A 17,949-nucleotide genomic window follows, 5' to 3' on the forward strand; every position below is an offset into this window, starting at 1 on the left:
AAGAATGCGGAAATTATTTCTTTTGCGAATTTCAAAGCATCAGATGCTCATTTATTCTTAAAACAATGATACAGTTGAGGTAACATTTTAGTACAATATGACACTTCAATTAATAATATGGTTTTGCCAAGAAACTACCATATGGTTTCCTTTCATTTTGTATTTTTTATAATCTGAAAAAAGAAGTCCATTATTTCACAAATTACTTTCTGAATTAAAGTGACTTTCTAGGTTAAGTCTACACACTTTTTTTTAAATGTTAATAATTATTGATTATATCACAGATGAATTAATGAACGAATCCCGATATTACATTCCCTTAAGTTCAAAACCAATAAGTTAAACGCATTCTGCTGCTCTGGTCTCTGACTCCAGTATTACTTCTTCAGCAACCAGAAATGTTTTATTCAAATAAGCTTTGTGTTCTTTTTAAAAAACTAAAAAAATTCTTTATGTTATAGAGAAATCAACTAAAAATAATGCTTGAAGTAGTGAAATTAATTGATCCCTTTGGGAGGGGCCTGCCCCCCCCCTAAAATCCGCTACTGGTTGCTTCTTCTTTGCTCATAAATCTCTGCGTATGCGTCGGTAATCGCAATGAAAACGATTTTTATACTAAAAGGCGACATTTTGTGAGGTTTAATGCTTTGTTGCGAATGAATTTTTCAGATTTATCATGAATAGACGTCTCAAAAATCCCCCTCCCCCCCTTTTCTGTAATAGAAACCCTGTCCCGTATTTACTGTTCCTAATTCTGACAACCCTGGTCTGGGATGACCATACTGAGTTTTCGCCCTTCCACTACGTGAGCTTTAGCCGTTATGGGCACATTAGTGACAAAAAAACCTGCTTTTTCATTAATGTAACAATAGCTCAAAAGTTGCGCTTCCAATGGCCATACATATGGACAAAGTACTTGCAGAGATTGAAATTCTGAACAAAATGAGTATCTATATTGTATATCTTTGTTAAATTCTAAGCACACAACTTAATTTCAAAGTTTGGCTAAAATCACTAATCAAGCGCTTCAAGCCAGAACGTACCTTTCCCACTCCCACCCCCTGGAATAGAACGCCGTAACACCAAAACTGACGGCGGTGCTTTTCCACCTTCGAAAGCAGCTACACAGGTACGTATTCATCAGGTTGACTTAGATGTTGCTGAAAACAATATTTTTCATCACAATGTAACAGATAAATGAAAAGGGATCCTATCTTCACACAGAACCAATTTTAGTTCTTGAAAGGAAGCGCAAAAATACTGTTAGGTTCATTTCAAGTAGAACTATCCAGAGGAAATGACTGGTTTGAGTGACATAGTTTGAATTAGAAAATCAGTACTATGTTCAGGTTAGAGAAGTTTTGCAGTTAACTTTTCCTGAAGTAAATCATTTTTTTTTAATTTACCACAACTTGAAGAAGACTTCATTAATAATATCAGATGTTTTGCTGTGAGAGAAATGGCACTATATTGCTCAATCAGTGATTGCAGGAGTGAACTATATCGGGAAAACATGACTGACTTGTGTGTGATTTGGGATAAATTACATAAGGAAGGTGACGTGATTGAAGTCAAAGAACGTGGAGTTCAAAACTTTGCTGAAAGCAGCCATAAAACACTCACATGTCAAATGAAGCGAGAAAATTTATGTTGTTATCCATCGCCATCCCACGAACTGTCAAACTTTCGCATCTTTTCAAATGTTTTAGCCATGCTGAGCGTATTATTGTAGGCGATCCACGTGTATACAATATACTGTTTGTACCTTTTCATGCCTAGTTATGCCAAACTTTACATTTATAAACATAATGGAGTTCATACAATAGATGAATCCATTCAGCTTACTTTTAAATTAAGATAAGTTCTCTATTCAGTACATTTTTAAAAATTTATAAAAGCGAGATACAGCTTAGATAAGATGTGATTTTGTTTCATGCTTTGTTTAAAGATAAGGTTTCTACCATCATATACGTTTTTAGTTTAAAATAATATGATCAACAAATATTTTTCTTAACTATATTAGGCATGGTGTAAAAGAAAACTGCACATTTTTATTTTATTCTGAACTGTAATTACGGATTAAAAGCAATATTGCAAGAGTGAAGATCTGTTACGCGCACAGAAAGAGGGACCTTTGTAGTTTTGCCTGTTGAAATTGGGATAGTATAATGCAGTGCAGTCAAATTTAGAGCAATTCCTTCAAAAACTGCAAAATTAATTTATAAAAATAAAATCAACTGATTTTAATTGACAGTTTTCTTTAAAAAAATATCGCTTAATTCAAATCAATTTTTGAGCTGTAACCTTGATTATGCTTACCTTTTTTAGGGGATTTTAGTGAAAAATAGCCGTGTTATTGGCTCGGAATTTAGTTGGAATATTTTTGAAGAACCACTAAGAAAGTTTCTCAACTCAATTTAGCGCCAATGACCCCTCCCTATTTCCCAAACAGAGGTAAACATTTTCAGAGTCGGAGTTCAACTTCTCAGAGCCTCACAATAGAGCCGAACTCATCGTTTTCTTTTGAAATTGCAAAAAAAAAGAAAAGAAAAGAAAGAAAAAAAACATCAATTCATTAATTACTTAAATTTTAAAATCTGTTTGGATTCAAATACTTTTATTTTATAAAGACCAGGCAGCTGCTCTTCCTTCCCACCTACTTCCTCTGGATATGTCCGTGGACATTGATTGAAACATATAATAAGAAATATGAATGCAGTCAACTCTAGACAACTCGAAGTCCAAGCAGCCAGCTAAAACCTTTGAGGTATGGGAAGTTCCCACAGCCTTGTCAAGGGTTTGATGCCTAATGAAAACTTCGAGATGAAGGAATATTAGACTTATGAGGTTTCAAGTTATCGCAAGTTGACCGTAGATTGTCAAATTTTTCTTTTCTCTACAAAACCTTTTCTTTTTCCGAAAAATAAAATTATATTGACATTTACACTTTACAAACCTGACTCCCCCCCCCCTCAGTTTTAGCTTGGATAATTTAATACTTCTTATTGGCAAAAAATGAAACTGGTTTTTGCCAATCGTAGTTCAAACTGAAATAAAAGTGAGTGAATGTGTGAGAAATACTTTATTTGAGTTTTTACTTACACTTAAAAAGTGACAGCACAATATTTAAACACAATAAAATTGTAGCAGATATAGGATATAGACCAACTCACTATCAGTGCCACTCGGTAAACTACAAAAATAGATTACTTTTATGAAGAATGGGGCTTGCAAACTTGTTAAACAGTGATTCTTCTAGAAGAAAGCTTGTTTTGACAATGATTGATTTGATTAGCCAAGATTCATTTCATTTTTAACCACTTTTTAAGTAGATTCGCCCACAGAAGAATTCCAACAATTGTAACATGGACTGTACTAAGGAATATATTTTCACAGGTTTCATAAAAACGGGATGTTTTGTCTCCAGTTTTCAGATTCTTAGCCAATCAGTCCTAAATCCAATTCTCTTTAAAGCAACAGCAAAGCACATTTTCTAATTTCAACTCCAATTTGATCCATAGCACTGCGATGCCGAAATAATCGATTAGCAAGTTACCAGTGTGACAGATAATTTTGTTAATTAAATCTGCCAATATTGATAAACCAGCTGGTTTTGAGAGGAACAAGTGTGACACTTGAATTAAATCTTCTGCAAAAAGGACAAGAGAAGGGTCAACGAAATGCTTTTCGTCCACATGGTTGCGCATTTGCTTGCCGATGCACCATGTTCCGTTCACTTAAATACAAAAACTACAAACTTTCATGTTGTTGCAGTGGCCGCTGCTTATGTGAATCAACTTGGTTCTCAACAGCTTCAATAAAGCTGAATTTTGTTATTTTTGGAGATTTGATTTATCAGTGCAGTTTAATCAATTAACCGGCATCCACTGTATTAGCCTTACTTTAGTCATCTTTTGAATTTTTGAATCACAGAAAAAAAAAACATGAACACTTTACTATACATAAAATATTATAAAGTATATACTCTACATAAAGAGTAGAGAAGAAGAGAGGGTATAAAAGAGTAAAATATATACTCTTTCGAGCTTATTTGCAACTTATAGATATCAAAAGCCTCCAACTAAAAGTACTTTTAAACCCTACAAATTTATGTACAGTGAAATCCCGCTACAACAAACTTCAAGGAGCCTCACATTTTGTACATTGCAACGGGAATTTGGTTGCACTAGATTTTAAGCAATGCATTGGAACTGTAACCAGAAATCAAAAAAAAATTTTTTTTTTTGAAACAAATATTACACTGAAAAAGTTTGCCACAACTATTTCACTGTATTCTTTTCGATCAAACCACTTGAGACTTTTGTAAAAAGTTTTCAATACATCACAAACTGAACACAAGGAGGTAGCAAAGGAGTAGAATTAAGGGATATACCAATCCCCAAAACTCAAAAATTCCCCCCCTTTTTTTTTCACTAAAAGCAAACCATCTCTATTTCCGTATTTTTATCAAAATAAACATGCGTATATTGTATAGAAGTTTTTCAGAATTCAATTTTTATATCTCAAGACCATAGGTTGATACGAAGGTCAACTCTCATTCTTTCCATGTAAATTGGTTTATTTTTTATAAATTGGAATTTTTAAAACATTAATATTTCCCATAAGATATTTGGACATTGGATAATTTATAACGTTCAATATACAGTGAAACCTGTTTATAACGATACTGTCAATAACGATAACATGCTTATTACGACATTTTTTTAGGTCCCAACAGTATCGTTGTAGACAGGTTTTACTGTATAAGGGGACATAAAATTTATCTATCATGTGTAGTATTTACAAAGTTTTTGTTTTCACCTATGCATTATCAAATACTAAAATTAGTCAGAGACTGTTAGATGCTTGAATTTAAAGTGATAAGTGAACAAATTTCAGAGGTTTCCGTTTCCTGAAGATTTTGAAAAAAAAAAAAGAGGAAGTTTCTGCTCTTAAATAACTACAGAACATGTTTGGCTTAACAAAACGAAGTTTTACATTACAAAACAAATGCCACTCATTGAGTTTAAACGCAAGTCACTATCGCAATGTGCACTTCAGATAAAGATTTTAAAGAAAGCGCATGAAAATGAAGAGAAATTAACTTGAAGTAAGTGAAAATCAGTAGTGAACGAAAGCGTATTGCAGTATCACTTGATTTGCAAAACATTCCGCTGTAACGAATCTCTTCTGCCAGAACATGATTGAACATGTTTAAAAATAATAAAGCACATGGGGTACAATTATCTTTTTGCAATTAAGAGATAAAAAACACTCGAAACATGCAATGCGGAGTCAATCGCTTTATCGATAACATTATGCATTCATACCGATAACGCAAACATAACAACGAAGCTAAGTTAGTACTACTTGACAATAATGAGAGTTTTACGGATTAATTATACTACAACACTGGACGCTAAACGCAATACCCCTTTAACACTGAAATATATAAAAATACTGCACAAATAAGAGCTTATTTCGTAAAAAGAAATGCGAAACAGACTACAGCTCGCAACAAATGGGGAAAATCAACAAAGCTTGCTATGGAGAATGTGATTATGGCCACGGTTAGTTATAGGTTTCGGTCCGACATTGAGCATCCGGGCAACGCCCACTTCTTCTCATCGCAATCTCCAATCGTCTGCGATATGACTTGTCTAATACTATATTAATAAGCAAATGCAGTTATCAGTCATTCATAAGTTATTACTAAAACAATACTATTCCACACTAATAACTAAGCAACCAACTTAGTGAAGCCTAAAGAATGCAACGCCGCGTGCAGCGGGGAGCTCTATCGAAGGTCGAAGGAGGAAGATAACATGCCAGCAATGCAAGGGACGCTGGCTATAAAGAACTGTGCGCATGCGCAAGTATCAACGAAGGTCCACCTGCTCTATTGTGTACTAACTACCTTGACGGCGACGGCATGAAATCAATACCATCTTGACGGCGTCAACATGTATGCAATGCTGATATTGTAAGGTAATATCAATATTGGTATTTTAAGATGAATGCAATGTTGTATACGTGTTGTTATTACAATATTGCTTTTTAATCTTTATGCAACCCCTACTCGGCGCCCAATCTTCCTAGACCATGATTTAGTATACTGAAATAGTATCGACTCTGTAATGGATATGTTTGTATTTTAATATCAAACAGATGATGAGACTTGGTATTAACTCTTTCGAAACTAGTTTAAAAGCTACACTATTGCATGATTGCAGACAGAAAAGAATAATGGCTAAGTTTTTCATCATTATTTTAGTGTTAGTCATGCATGTGAACTTGCGCATTTCTTTTAAACTTCTGTCTAGTGTTACACAAAATCTGTGGGTGGTGGCGAAAAACTGCATCTTTGAATTCATTTTGCATGAACATCAGGTATTTTTCTCCGTGTAACAGAAAAAAGTTTTTTTTTTTCTAGACTAGTGTTATTAATTTTCAATTTTTTGTGTTACATACCTACGATAAATCTTTACTTTTGATACTGAAACGAACATTGCTTATTTGTTTTATTTGTATTTGTGGAATAAAACCAGCTGACAAAACTATTCTGAATGTAACGTTTCTTCCCACGGAAAGGACTTTTAATCAGTGATATTCCCACCAATTTTTCTGAGGGTATACTTCCAGTAATCCATTACGCACAATTTGTGTATGTGATCATATACATAGTATGTCATGATATGAAAGTTTATGAAGTTTCAGGGTGTACGCCGTGTCTAAAAAATATTTGAGAGTCTACAGCGTATACGGAGATGGGAATACCACTGCTTTCAATATCAATTTGTGAGCAAAATTTTGAAAAGATCGTAAGGTATGACTTTTTCCCAGGACCCCAGATAAAACGACTTGTCGATCAGAGTTCATAGACGAATGAATGATGCCCTCAAATATTCATCTTGATTCATAGGGTATAGCACTGTTCAGAATAAATTTAAGACCTTACTTATTTTATTTTTACTTCTGATTGTAAAATAAAATCAAAGGCCACAAAGTTAAAAAAGTGGATTCATTTTCATTTAAAAAAATCAACTCTTCTATTTAGCATTTTTGTGCTTCACAGTAATGTTCTTTTTTATATTCACCGTCCGATTTTTTAGTGCAAAACTAAAAGGAAAAGTATATGACTCAAAGAAAAAATTTTTTTTTCTATGGGGGCTTAAAAAAACTGACACAGGTTTTACATGAAATGTCATGTTTCTTGTCACAATGAATCTTCAAATTGACATAGATAAACGAATAAAAACATTTGAGCTAAGTATAAACATAAACAATGTTGGAAAATGTAAATGACTGCTCACATGTGAATGAACGTACATCATTGCATTGTGTGGAGGCGAAAGGAAACCGCTTCCCAATGCATAAAAATGCGAGCCTATGGACGAAGAGACACCCGACAAACGCTCTCTTCTGTGCCGTCAAGTCTTCACAGCCATTTACCCACATTTTTGCATTCAACAGATTCTTAGCAGCTCCGAAACAGTTTTCTTTTCGGCTAAATGGATGCATGCTTTTCAACGTCATTTTTTACATACATTAGTAAGATAACTAATGCATTAAATTATAAGCTTTTTTTTTTGTCATTTCAGGCACTGCCCAATAATAAACAGACTTCGGTTGAAAAAGCTGCAAGTACAAATACCCAAGATATAAAAGTAGTAATTTTAAATCTGTACCTCAGAGCAAGACCGACGTAAGTCCAAAAAAATGCGATTTTCAATTTTTTTGGTGAATTGCACGCAGAAGCATATTCCGGGGAAGATTTCAACAATTGGGGATCTGGCGATCTTTTCTGTATTGGCGTCCATTTTTTGGCTCCAGTGCCAGAAGTATTTTACCAAAATAAAAATATTTACCCCAAAAAATGAGACGGCCGCGACAGATTCCCAATTATCGAAATATTCCCCGATGACGCATCGAGCCATGTGAACGTCATTCTGTTTTTTAGCAGGGTCAATATTTTCGGCTCACTCTACTTCTTTCGTGCCAATAGGGTACAATAAAAGAGAATTTATCAATGGCTAGAATATTCCTTTTATTACGTGATTGATACACACAAAGCCATTTCAAAGGTGTCTCAGAATAATCATCTTGCGCATTTCTTTGCATGAATTCTTTGCATTGAATTTGCGCATTTCTTTCAAACTTCTGCCTAGTGTTACACAAAATCTGTGGGTGATGGCGAAAAACTGTTTGCATATTTGAATTCAGCGCATCATTTTACGTGAAAATCAGGGCGCTTATTCCAAGCTCGAAATTCACCTTGCGAGATTAGTTCTGATCGCCTCACTAGATGGCGCTATAGGGAAAAAAGCGATCTCGAAAGGAAATTCTCGCAAGTAGCGATTCCAATCGCCAAAAGAAGGGGAAAAGTGACTTTTCGGGCGCTTATTTGCGGAGCGAAATCTCGACTGCCCTAAAGTAGGTGAGATTGTGCGATTTTTGTGATACAATTTGGGAGTTCGTCTTTCTGAAAGGTATTGGCTCGAGGAAAACGAATTTGGATGTTGCCAAACTTGGAGATGGTGCAGGGGGCAAGGGGGGATTAAAACTGCACTGAGGGGGGGGGGCAAGTGGTTTTCGTTAAATTTTTGTGATACAAAAATGGGAGTTAGTTTTTCTGAAAGGTATTGGCAAGCAGAAAACAAATTACAATGTTACGAACCTTGAACATAGTGAAGGAGAGGGAGGGGGGTTAAAACTGCGCTGGGGGGGGGGGCAAGTGGTTTTCCGTTAAAATTTTGTGACACAAAAATGGGAGTTAGTTTTTCAGAAAGGTATTGGCAAGCAGAAAACAAATTAGAATGTTACAAACCTTGAACATTGTGAAGGGGAGGGAGGAGGGTTAAAACTGCGCTGGGGGCAAGTGGTTTTCCGTTAAATTTTGTGACACAAAAACGGGAGTTAGTTTTTCTGAAAAGTATTGGCAAGCAGAAAACAAATTAGAATGTTAGGAACCTTGAACATAGTGAAAGGGGGGGGAGGGGAAAAGTGGTTGTCCGTGGAATTTTTGTGATAAAATTACGGCAGTAGTTGGTTTTTCTGATAGGTATTGGCATGAGGAAAACGAATTAGGATGTGGCCAACCCTAAAAATGGTGCAGGGGGCGGGGGGGGGGGGTTATAACTGAAAACATAAAATAGGTATATATGCAACATTTTTCGCTTTGCAATAAGTTTTCAAAGCTTAAAATGCTTAATTTAACTAATAACAACATTATAATGCACAAACATCCGAATTAAATTGCAGACACGTGTTAAGAACTTCTTTTTCAATGTAAAATGTTAGTTTGTGAATGAAAATGCATTCGGCTACGGTTGATAACTTCCATTGATTCCACTTTCTTGTAACCAAACCCATCATTTAGGAATTAAGGTAAGGGTGGGGGGGGGGGAATCGGGGGCACTCCAAATTTTCAAGATATAATGCATTTGAAATAATTAAGGGGCTAGGAATTTCCTACTCCCTCTTATTTTTTTGACCGTTCGACGGCCTGCACAAATGCGTCTAGGGCAAATTTTATGTAAAAAGCGTTTATAAATTTTATTTTTCTTTTGTACATTATCCCACTTAAAATTTAGTTTTTCACAAAAGTACTAGTTGTTTCTGAAAATTGTATGAATTTCAAATTTACACAGAATATACAATCCCTTTTTTTTTTTTTGCGTTTTAGCGGGGGGGGGGGGTGACATCACAAATTACCGCCCCGGGTGTCACCCATGCTAGGTACGCCACTGACGTAGGTAATTTTTTTTTCCTTTTTTTTTTTCTTTTTGTCTTCTTTTGCTATAAAATCCTCCTCCCCCTTTTTTCCTAAATTCTTTATTTATTACCTACTGTCAATATTCAATTTCAATTGAATTCAATTTGTAAGATAATTTATTTTCCTTTATTGAAATTTGATATTGATTAACTAATTACAAAACAGTAGAAAGGCTGGTAATTTCTGGGGAGTTGTTTCTAAAATTTGATTTTCCATTTCGCCAACATCAAAATTAGCAATATTATATAAATACTGTATTCGATTATACTGTAAGCATTTGTAAATTGGCTGCTATATAATATGATGCATTTCAAGGAAAAGAGAATGCTTCAAAATGCTCCTTTTTTCTTTTCTTCTTCAATTTAGGATCTTTCCTTTGGGTTGAACTTTAAAGTTCTTTATCAGCTGAAGAGAAATAATGATTGAAAAATTTATTCCTTTTACGAATATTTTTCAATATACATTTACAGAAGCAGAGTATTTATTTATTTTAAACTGCTCTTGTAACCAAGATTGCTGTTTTGACTTTTTAATCTTGAAAATAAAGATGGAATTGTGTAATCATAGGTACAAGTTGCTTGTTTTGAAAAAAAAAAAATCTAGAAAAGTACTGTTTTGAGGATATCTTAAGATTGGGTCTTGGAAAACAATACCTAGAAAAAATGGAATTTGAAAACCGGAATATTGAAGAAGTAATACTTTTTATTTAGCATATGCTTATTTAATTATAATTTTAAAGGAGAAGAGAAAAAAAAAATCTGGAACATGTCTTTGAAACTGAGATTGTTGTTATAATTGCAACTGGAGCGGGGGGAGAGTTGGTTTTCACATTACTAATCCTAATATGGAAGATTATATATTCTGTTATGTCTGCTCCCATCCCCAAAAGCTCAATTAGCACAACAAACCTTTTACATTTTGTAGGGGTGACCCTCCCCCCGAATATCCGGAAGACTCCCCCTCCAAAAGCAAGAGCCCCCCAAATAAAAAAATACCCCTCAAGTCCCTTTAAAAATTTCAATGGCGCAATTAGCGCCATTGAAATCCCCCCCCCCCATTTTAGTGTTTTTTTATTCAATTTGAATTAGCAGATTTTTTCATCAAGACTTTTGGATGCCTTTAAACCTTTCGCACTCTGCACTTCATTAGACACGGCAACAACATAATATTCAATCCACGATTACGAACTATTTATATTTTTTCATCTGCATTTATGACGGTTAAGATTTTTTTTAGTATCATTATTTTTTTTAAGTTATTATTATTATTTCGATTATAGTTTCTTGGGAAAAATATATTTCATATAAGACATTCTTACTAATATAGATGGTGTTATACAGTAAATCAACAAAATTTACGGATAATTTTTATCAAATTTATGTATTGGCTGTTTTAACCTCTTCGATTTTTGTTTTAGACACTGTAATATTGAAATATGCAAAAAATACGACTTACTTTTTGCCATTCGACTAAGCTTTTTGCACCGGAGCATTCTGCCATTTTTCCTTTGTGTACTATTTTTTAAAATTCTCGGAGAATTAATTTTTAAGAACATCAGGATTTGCTTCAAGAAAATCTAAAATTATTTCGGCGTGATTCTTTGTAACGTAAAACGTATTCTTTGAAGAATAGCCATTAGCGTGCCAGTCGTCAAAGTTCGCGCTTTTCCGTCCAAGAATTAAACAAAACAAAACTAGCTGCACTGAAAGGGCATTGGTTGGAAGAAGTCACGTGTACTTCCTGGCCGAACAAACTAATCGAAAAAATTGGCGCCTCTTCGAAAGACAGCTGCGAGCTGTTCAGAATTCAACGTTGCGAGATTTTTTCGATAACATCGATCACGTGACGGGAAATCTCGAAGTCGAAACGTAAGTAGTTTAGAATGACCACCCAGGTCCGTATAACAAAAAAAAAGTTTTTTTTCTACACTAGTAATATTAATTTTCTGTTTTATATACCTACGATAAATCTTTACTTTTGATACTGAAACGAACATTGCTTATTTGTTTTAATTGTATTTGTGGAATAAAACCTGCTGACAAAACTATTCTTTATGTACCGTCTCGTACCATGGAAAGGACTTTTAATCAGTGATATTCCCATCGATTTTTCTGAGGGTATACTTCCAGAAATCCATTACGCTAAATTTGTGTATGTGATCATATACATAGTATGTTATAATATGAAAATTTATGAAGCTTGAGGGTATACGCTTTGTGTCTAAAAAATGTTTGAGGGTATACAGCGTGTATGGAGAAAACCTATGGGAACACCACTGTTTTCAATATCAATTTGTGAGCAAAATGTTGAAAAGATTGTAAGGTATGATTTTTTCCCAGGAACCCCAGATAAAACGATTTGCTGATCTAAATGAGTTCATAGAGGAATGAATGGTGCCCTCAAAGATTCATCTTAATTCATGTGGTATAGCACTGATCAGAATAAATTTAAGACCTTACTTTTTCTATTTTATTTTTATTTCTGATTGTAAAATATAACTAAAAGCTACAAAGTTAAAAAAGTGTATTCATTTTCAGTAAAAAAAATAATCTCTTCTATTTAGCATTTTTGTGTTTCACAGTAGATGTTAAACGAGCTCTTTTCTATATGCACCCTTCGATTTCGAGTACAAAACTGAAAGGAAAAGTATATGACTCACAGAATTCTTTTTTTCTCAGCTTAAAAAAACTTACAGGTTTTACATGAACTGTAATGTTTTCTGTCGCAGTAAATCTTCAAATTTACAGAGCTCAAATGTTTTTTATTTCTCAATCCAAGTATAAACATAAGCAATGTTGGGAAATGTAAATGATTGCACTCATATGAATGTACGTACATAGTTACATGTGTGGAGGTGAAAGGAAACTGCTTTCCAATGCATAAAAATGCGAGCCTATGGACGAAGAGACACCCGACAAACGCTCTCTTCTGTGTGGTCAAGTCTTTACAGCCATTTACCAATATTTTTTGCATTAAAAGTGATTCTTCGCAGCTCCGAGTTTTCTTTTTGGCCAAATGGATGCATGCTTCTTAACATCATTGTTTACATACATTATGCATTAAATTATAAGCTCATTTTTGTCATTTCCCAGTAATAAATAGACTTCAGTTGCAAAAGCTGCAAGTACAAACCCAAAATAAAAAAAATTGTATTTTTAAATCTGTACCTCAGAGCAATAACGCCGTAAGTCCAAAAAATGCGATTTTCAATTTTTTGGGGGGGGGGGGGAATTGTAAGCAGAATAATATTCCGGGGAAGATTTTGATCATTGGGAATCTGGCGATCTTTCTTCATTGGCGTCCATTCTCAGTTCCACTGCCAGCGCGAGAGGCATCTTACCAAAAAAAAAATATTTACCCCGAAAATGAGACCACCGCACCAGATCCCCAATTATCGGAATAGCCCCCGATTACGCATCGAGCCATGTGGATGTCTTTCTCAGTTTTTAAGCAGGGTTAAAATTTTCGGCTCACTCTATTTCTTTCGTGCCAATAGGGTACAATAAAAGAGAATTTATCAATGGCTTGAATATTCCTTTTATTACGTGATTCATACACACAAAGCATTTCGCACATGATGTACAAAGCTATTTAAAAGGTGTCTCAGAATAATCATCTTGACAAGACAAACGGGTTTGTTTACGAAAACAGCAGATAAAGTTCAGTCAACTATCTCGGGCACACTCAAAAACAAAAGATTCATACAGTTCAAGTCCTGATCTTTATTTTCTTTTTCGCCGGGGACTAGAGCTCCTCGGCCCGGGCGAAGTGCCTCAGGTCGTCCTCCGCCAGGTACGCGAGGAGGACGTCGGTGCACGTGGGGGGCAGGGGCGGGCAGAGGAGGGGGATGCAGCGCAGGAAGCGGTCCTCCAGGGCCCTCCTCTCCCGGACCTCCCGCAGCCGGACGAGGAGGAAGTCCCGGTCCGAGAGCCGCCGGATCGCCTCGTCGGAGAGGCGCAGGGCCAGGCGGGAGGGGGGTCGGCGGGCGGGACCCCTCCGTCAGGGCCTCCCTCATCTCGGCCTCGCACTCGGAGAGCAGCCGGACGCCGCGCTCCTTTTGCTCCTGTGGGAGCCCCATCTCCCCCCAATGTACCTCGATATTCCTCCAGGCGTAGGTCGCCAGAAGCACCCTCGCCACATCGTCTTGTCTACACCACAGGGCCAAGTACAGGGGACAGTGTCCATCTCTATCTTTAAGCTTCAAACGCGCACCCCTCGACAGCAAAGATTGAACTATCCGCGGGAGACCTTCTCTCACAGCGTAGTGCAGGGGGGTGCGGCCTTCCATGTCCGGCCCGTCGCATTCGGCGGCGGCCTCCAGCAGCACCTCCGCCGCGGCCTCCATCCTAGAGATCACGGCAAAATGGAGGGGCGTGCTTTCACTTCTGTCTTTCGCACTTGCATTCGCCCCTCCCGCGAGCAGGATACGGACGACATTCACGAACCCACACTCGGCAGCGAGATGCAGAGGGGTGCGCTTGTAGAAATCCACCACATCCGTGATGCAGTCCGCGTCCGCCAGCAACTCCGCCGCGGCCTCCTTCTCATACAACAGGGCCAGGTGGAGGGGCGTCATTCCATTCAGATCCCTCGCCCTCGTGTTCCATCCTCCTTCCAGCAGCTCCCTGATCCTCTGCGTGTCTCCGCTCAATGCCGCACGATGCAACGCGGTCCGCCTGAACCAATCCGTCTCCGACGCAGCTCCGTCCTCCGGCCGGCGTCTCCTGGAAGAGAGAGAGACAGATTCACGTTCTGTGCAAACTGAAAGCGGGAGGAATTTCGATCACTTTCCCACTTCTGCTCCCATGAAAACTTTTTGAATGAAATCTGGACTAGAAAACCTCAAAAGTGAAAGATTACTGTCAAATCTAAGCATATTTAGCTTGATGCAGGTACGGGACATTTGGATTCAATGTCCTAAATTCTTACTCCATCACGAATTTTACTGGATTGGAGTTTGAGAGACAGCACACGATTTCCACCAAACTATATTTATTACTAGTGGTACCCGCACGGCTTTGCCGTAATAGAAAAATTGGAAGGTCCTTTGGTTCGCCTGTATATTTACAAACAATGTATGGTGAATTTTCTCGCCAATTGGCTCGTGCCCGTGTTACGGTTCCACGTTATGATCATTTCGCATTTCGCCCATTGGCTCGTGCCCATGTGACGGTTCCACGTTATGCTAATTTCGTCATTGACTCGTCCATCTTCTGATAATTTTGTTCTTAAAATTGGAATAGGAAAAGAATCACGTCGAATTTTCGAAAAATCGCTTCGAGGTGCACACCCCCATGCTGCAAACTAATTTTGTGTCAAATTTCATGAAAATCGGCTTAACGGTCTAGGCGCTATGCGAGTCACAGGGATCCAAACATCCATACAGAAAGACTTTCAGCTTTATTATTAGTAAAGAAGAAAAGAAAAGAAGAAAGATAAAGAAGTAAAGAAGAGAAGAAAGATAATTAAGTAAAGAAGAGAAAGATAATTTTCAGAACAAATTCTTTCCCATTTTATTAAATTTCTGTGAAAAATGGGATTAAAATTAGAATAGAAAAAGAACAAAATCGAATTTTCGAAACATCGCTTCGAGGTGCACACCCCCCTGCTACATACTAACTTTGTGCCAAATTTCATGAAAATCGGCCGAACGGTCTAGGCGCTATGCGCGTCACAGACATCCTACAGACATCCAGACATCCTCCGGACAGAGAGACTTTCAGCTTTATTATTAGTAAAGATGAGCATATTGAAAACATCGTTACAGTTTACACGTGCTCGTGTGGGAAAGTGAAGCAAAAGTCCCTGACCGCCACAACAGCTTTACACATTGGACAACACTCTGTGGCCACACCAAGAGCAATGGGGGTAAAAAATGGAAACAAGGTTCATTTGCATAAACATCAATGATTTAACGACGTCGGTCACTAAACATGAACACAAAACATGGAGAATATTCTATTTAAATTATCTACTTTCAGTTTCAACAACAACAATGATTTATAAGTTGAAACTATGGTTGTTTATACGCAGATATATTTTTCGTTTAAAGTTTGTGCCCTACGATACGATCTGGGGCTCTGCTCTTTTAGTGTTTCATTGAATGTGCAGAACTACTGGTATACAACCTACATGAAAGTAGAAAGGTTTTAAAAATTAGTTTTAAATGCATTTAATTTGTTTTTGAGGAAATGATTTGTGAAAAAGCTCGATTCCTTATTCTGAAACAGCATTTCGTAAAAATGAATAAAGATGCACTGTTTTACTAAAAACAACTGTAGAGCCGGATATCCGAATCCGGCAGACAAAGCGCAGGATGTCCGGTATCATCGCTATCCGGCGCATCCCTAGTACGCATGCGAAGAAAACTGCATCGATGAACTGTTTTCCAAACATTATAAGAACACTTTAATGTATGAGATCTTCACCTCTTTCTACCCACTAGTGTTCGCCCAGTGGTCGAAATTCCACCCTGTTCACGATTGAATATTTGAGAAACCTTGTATGAATTTAACTATTCCCAACATTTTTATTTCTACTTTTACTTTCGTTTACTGCATATCCGAAAACAGACAATTTTTATACGTACACGCAATGACGAAAGGTAATTTTTTCCAATTTTGCTTTTTGTCCGTCAATCTCAAAATATATCGATGAGAGGGGTTATTTCGGTAATGGTGTCGTTTTCGAAACTTTTAAAGTGTTTTTTCTGAAAAAGCAAGTTTAGAAACATGGATTTTAGCCATTTTTTAAATAATTTTAAAAAATTTAATATTTTTTAGCAATTATTTTAGTTGGTGCGCAGATTGAAATTCAGTTTTTACGCTTCTGCACATGGCATCAAAAGTGATGAAATGCCATTCGCTGATGCCATTAGCACACGGCGCAAATGGTCACAGCGTGGAAAGGCGGTCGACAGCAGAGCGTAAACATTAAGCACGGCAATGGAGTAGCGTGCCAAAGTACATCCCTTGTAACGTCATAAAGATCACGCTTTATTTCCAAAATTGAACGTTTGAAATATTAATAAAAAATAACCGTCGAGAAAACAAAAGTTTTTTCTGGCCCCATGTTATTTCTTTTACTTATTCTATCAATTTCAGTGACTAAAAGTAGTACTTTTGACTGAAGAAAACAGCCCCATTGAGAAGTGGTCGTCCAATTCCTGGCTTGATTCATTTTATTTTGGATACCATGTTGCTTTGTGCTAACCCTATGCAAATAGATTCTTCCTGACTCTTTGTTTACGTATGCAAAGGAAAAAAAATTTTGCGCTGGCATTGGAAACAAAAAAATGGCCGTCAATGGGTAAAAATCGTTAATAATACAATTTTGGAAATTTTCCCGTATGAAATGAAGCATCAAAACTCAGTTTATACGAAAAACTTCTGTGTGAACAATATTACTTATAAAACGTCTACTATTACTGAGTAAGTAGCTTCTTTGTCGTTAGAAATATAAATTTCCAAGTAACAAATGAACGAACTCTACTCGTGGCAACTGTTCATTCAAAAACACTGGACATGATAATAATAGTGCAATTTTATTTAAAAAAAATGGCTTTTGTGATATGTTTACGGTTTAGGAAATAACTGACTAATGCACTTTTAGAAATTTTTGACCCCTCTCCCCTTTGTCACAAAGTTTCACACTTCACCATGCTCCCTGTTTCCTTTGCCACATGTCATACTCTTTTTAATAAACTTTCTTATCAAAAAAAAAAGCTTGATGTCACATTTTCTCCATTGTATGTCCCTCTTGTCATTTCTGTCCTCTCCTTTGTCACAAACTTTTACTATTTCGTGAACCCCACCTTAAAGCGGGACTTCATTCCTACTCTTTGCTTGTGTATGCAAAGAAAAAACATTTCTCGCGCTGCAATCGGTGCCAAAAATTTGACGCCGATAAATGAAGAGCGCCCATTTCCCAATTATCAAAATCTTCCCGAATGAAATGATGCTGCAAAACTGAGACTTTACGTAAAACTTCTTCATGAACAATATTTCTTCTAAAAAGTTTAATACTATTGAGTAAGTTGCCTTGACCTCTTCCATTTGAAATATAAAATTTCAAACTGACAACTGAACGAATGATACTTGCTACATTAAAAATTGTCCATTCAAAAACACTGGACATGATAATAATAGTGCAATTTTATAAAAAAAAAAAATGGC

At 36.5% G+C, this 17,949-nt stretch overlaps 1 protein-coding gene across 1 annotated transcript in view; it reads right to left on the reverse strand.

Moving 5' to 3' along the window:
* Window positions 1–13,436: 13,436 nt before the first annotated feature.
* Window positions 13,437–17,949, reverse strand: part of LOC129232411 (serine/threonine-protein phosphatase 6 regulatory ankyrin repeat subunit B-like) — a 63,266-nt gene continuing 58,753 nt past the window's right edge. Inside the window, exon 7 of the mRNA XM_054866556.1 lies at window positions 13,437–14,499. Within this exon, the coding sequence (XP_054722531.1) occupies window positions 13,437–14,499 (1,063 nt within the window). The remainder of the gene's footprint in view (window positions 14,500–17,949) is intronic.

This window comes from Uloborus diversus, unplaced genomic scaffold, assembly GCF_026930045.1.
Source record: "Uloborus diversus isolate 005 unplaced genomic scaffold, Udiv.v.3.1 scaffold_12, whole genome shotgun sequence".
NCBI classification, from domain to species: domain Eukaryota; kingdom Metazoa; phylum Arthropoda; class Arachnida; order Araneae; family Uloboridae; genus Uloborus; species Uloborus diversus.